The 3,464-nt window shown below is 38.0% G+C and overlaps 1 protein-coding gene across 1 annotated transcript in view; it reads right to left on the minus strand.

The window, feature by feature from the left end:
- Positions 1-3,464, minus strand: part of SOS2 (son of sevenless homolog 2 (Drosophila)) — a gene marked incomplete at its 5' end in the record, with an annotated part of 41,695 nt that overhangs the window by 30,283 nt on the left and 7,948 nt on the right. Inside the window, 1 exon segment of the mRNA XM_009574285.1 lies at positions 2,895-3,038. Coding sequence (XP_009572580.1) covers positions 2,895-3,038 — 144 coding nt within the window.

The raw sequence follows: 3,464 nt of genomic DNA on the forward strand, positions 1-3,464 counted from the left end.
CACCCCAGACACAAGCAGAGAGCAGGGCTGGAACTACTACTCAAAATGTAATCTTTGCATGCAAATCTACTGGGGGAGCCAGACCAACACATCTTTATTCTGTGCTGTCTTTTTAAACTTTTTACTGCATTTTAGAAGTGTCTTCCGTTTCTTCCACTCAGACTTTAATCAGTATTTCGAGGTTTTGGGTTTGTTTTTTGAACACAAGGTTGAAACAAACTGCATTAGCTATCTTCCCCAAGATGGTCATTAAAAAAAAAAAAAAAAGTTTTTACACTTGCAATGTTGCAAAAGTTACTGAAATATGGAGACGTTAACTTAATGCCCATATAAGTTATCTTAATGCAGCATACAGTTCTGGATTGGTGTTTGTACGTTTCAGCCCCTTTTGCTGTAGAGCACTGGTTTCCACCTTTTTTTGCTTTGTGGATATCTAAAACTTCTATGGAAACACAAATACCAGCATAACAAATTTCCAATCTACTGATAAGAACCTCACTTCACTAGCTGCCTTCTGAAGACCACGTCAAACTAGGCACAAAGACACCCTGCCCTCAGTTCTGAGGTTCTCCTGCTGCTAGCTGAACATCACTAAAGAGATTATCTAAGGCAATCATTAAAACACATTGTAGTCGTTAGAATTGTAGAAGTTACCACCAACTAAAATTTTTTTACCAGCATATTAACAAATATCCATCTCCCACTCATATGTGTCAGGCATCAAGATTTTTAATTTCCTCCACACCAGGAAAAACTGTTTTATTTTGCCCATACTTCCTTATCTCAGAAACACTACAATATTTATGTTTAAACCTTCCAGAGACTGATGCAGAAAAACAAAGCAGGAAGATTCCAGCTTGCAAGGGTTGTTTGTTTTTAATTATCCTTCCAAATAAGTTGAAGGACCTTTATAATGGAAACACTAAGCGAACAAGCCTGGCAGTATGATAGGCAGAGCAAATAAACACTTCACTTTCATATCTCTCTTTAATGATCCCTTTTGCAAATACTCACAGAAAGATGATCTCAACATGTGAGATGATCAAATAAACAGCCTAGTTATTAAATAGGTCTTGCTCTATATTAACCGAATAATTAAATTTAAACTTACTCCCTGCATAAAATGAAGGTTTGAAGAATAGTCTGTTCTTCATCTCCTATTTAAGTTTTTCAGTTAATGAAAATCAAGTGATATTTTTACTCATTGAAAAGCATTTGTTTCCCTTAAAAGCACAGGATGCCCAAGAATAGCTTTTGCAATAAACTGAGGTACGTACGTTTTCCAGGATAGTGCTGTACTATTTCAAATTTTAGGTCTTTATTTCAATTTTAATATAATAGCCACTTACTTCAATTCATTGTTCAAATGCTTCTCCTTATCATTCTATAAGCTATTATGCTTTACCATCTTAAAAGCTAAGACCTAGTCAACTGGACTTTCCTACTGATATGTAGGAATACATATTGAAGTAACATCAGCAAAACTTTATCTTTATGGTATGTTCGTAAATGAGTGGCACATGGGCTGAAGGACCCGTGTTCTTCACACCCACAAAAACGTAACTGTTTTCCTAATGGTACTGGTGTGTTCATGCAGTCCTCAGATTTTAAAAACTAAATATACATAAAAGTGAAATGGAAGTGTTATTGGTTGTCATTTTCTTTATAAACATCGTAGTTTTAAGATAAAAAGCATAAACTTCACATTCACCACGTGTTTCATCTGAGATATCTTCTCTCTCCCTCAGGCCAGAACACCTCATTTGACTCCTCCGTGATACAGTCCGCATGGTTTACATGATTACCCTTACATTTTGGTTCAGAAAACTGGGCTCAATACACTGTTCAAGAAAAAGCAGACTCAATTTAAACATGTCAAAAGATACCAGAAACTCCACGCCCGCCTTGGTAATTTGTTCCAAGAGTTAGCTCCCCTGACAGTTAAAAAGGTGTGGTGTATTTCTAAGCTGGACTGTCCTCTTGCCTTTCAGATACTGCTTTTTTGCAGTGCATCCTCTCTGCTGAATTCCAGAGTCATTCTGTACTCTATTTTCAGGCCATGAAGGTACCTACACACCTATCCTATTTTGACTAAACTGAGCTCTATCTCACTGTAAAGCACTTTCTCAAAAAGTTTCCTTTTGTGACTCTTTTCTGTAGTCCTTCCAGTATTTCAATGCCCATTTAAAAAAAACCCAAAATAACTTAATAATGTTCCAGTATGAGCCACACCAAATCCATGTGCAGTGTCTTCCCTTATTCCTACTCTTTAATATCTATTTTATAGGTCAATGGGTATCAATAGCACTTTTGCTACAATACTGAACAGTAAGCTTCTGTTCAGTTGCACGTCTGTTTTGATACTTCATTCCTTCCCAGAGGTACTGCTTTGCAGAGACATTTCCCATTCCAGACATATACAATGCATCTGCCTGAATTAAGAAGACATTTTGTTTGAGTTAGCTCACTGTCCAGAGTAATGCAAGTCACTCACCTTGCAGATCTACGTCCAACAGCTACGATTTTTGGGTAGCCCTGCACCTGACACCAATGCCTACAAAAATTGAAGCACCACCTTCTTTCGGTAAGCAATCCCAGGTAAGTACTTTTCAAATCCACATCCTTACAGGATCGTAGCAATTAATTCCCACTCTGAAATAAGACTTTAGTTTTGTGCTTACCTGCTTGATATCGTTTCTGTGACAGTTATAAAACACACTTTAGCTTACCTACTAAAGAACAAGTAGGCAAGATCTCTGTTCAAAGCTTATTAAAAGGACTTTTTACAGCTGCAAATTTATCGGAGATACCAGACTCATGACCAAAAGTTTACTAAGAAAATAAAACTATCAGTGATTTTTAAACAAAAAAGAAAAACCAACAAAACACTGTACCTCTGCAAGATCCTCAAAGCAGCTGCCAGCCAGCGGATGAGGACTACTTTCATCAGTCATTTCAACAGTATCCTCAATCAATCCTAAAAGCTTCACTGTCAACTCATGAATATCTGAAATGTTGCTAAATATCACATCGATATCCTGCAAACATAAAACGTATCTTAGTAGTGTTTAGAATAATTTATTTTGTTTATGGAAATATCGGCGAATTTTTCGTGAATTTTGAACCAACAGGTAAATGGAGAGGAGCCAACAAAAAGCTAGGAAGAAAGTTAAATTACGTGGTCTTTCCAGCTCTGCAGGCTTGTCTGGGCACATCCAGCCTTGCACAATTCTCACCCCAGCGAAAGAAAGCACACCATCCTTCCAGGCCGGAGCAGCAGCAGTCCCGGTACAGGCTGTTCAGTGCTTTGGACAGAAATGCCTGTATGCTGGTTTTGGCTGGGATAGAGTTAATTTTCTTCACAGTAGCTAGTATGGGGCTGGTTTGGATTTGTGCTGGAAACAGTGTTGGTAACACAGGGATGTTTTCGTTCCTGCGGAGCAGGGCTTACCCAGCGTCGCGGC

The sequence above is a fragment of the Fulmarus glacialis genome, unplaced genomic scaffold, assembly GCF_000690835.1.
Source record: "Fulmarus glacialis isolate BGI_N327 unplaced genomic scaffold, ASM69083v1 scaffold15263, whole genome shotgun sequence".
NCBI classification, from domain to species: domain Eukaryota; kingdom Metazoa; phylum Chordata; class Aves; order Procellariiformes; family Procellariidae; genus Fulmarus; species Fulmarus glacialis.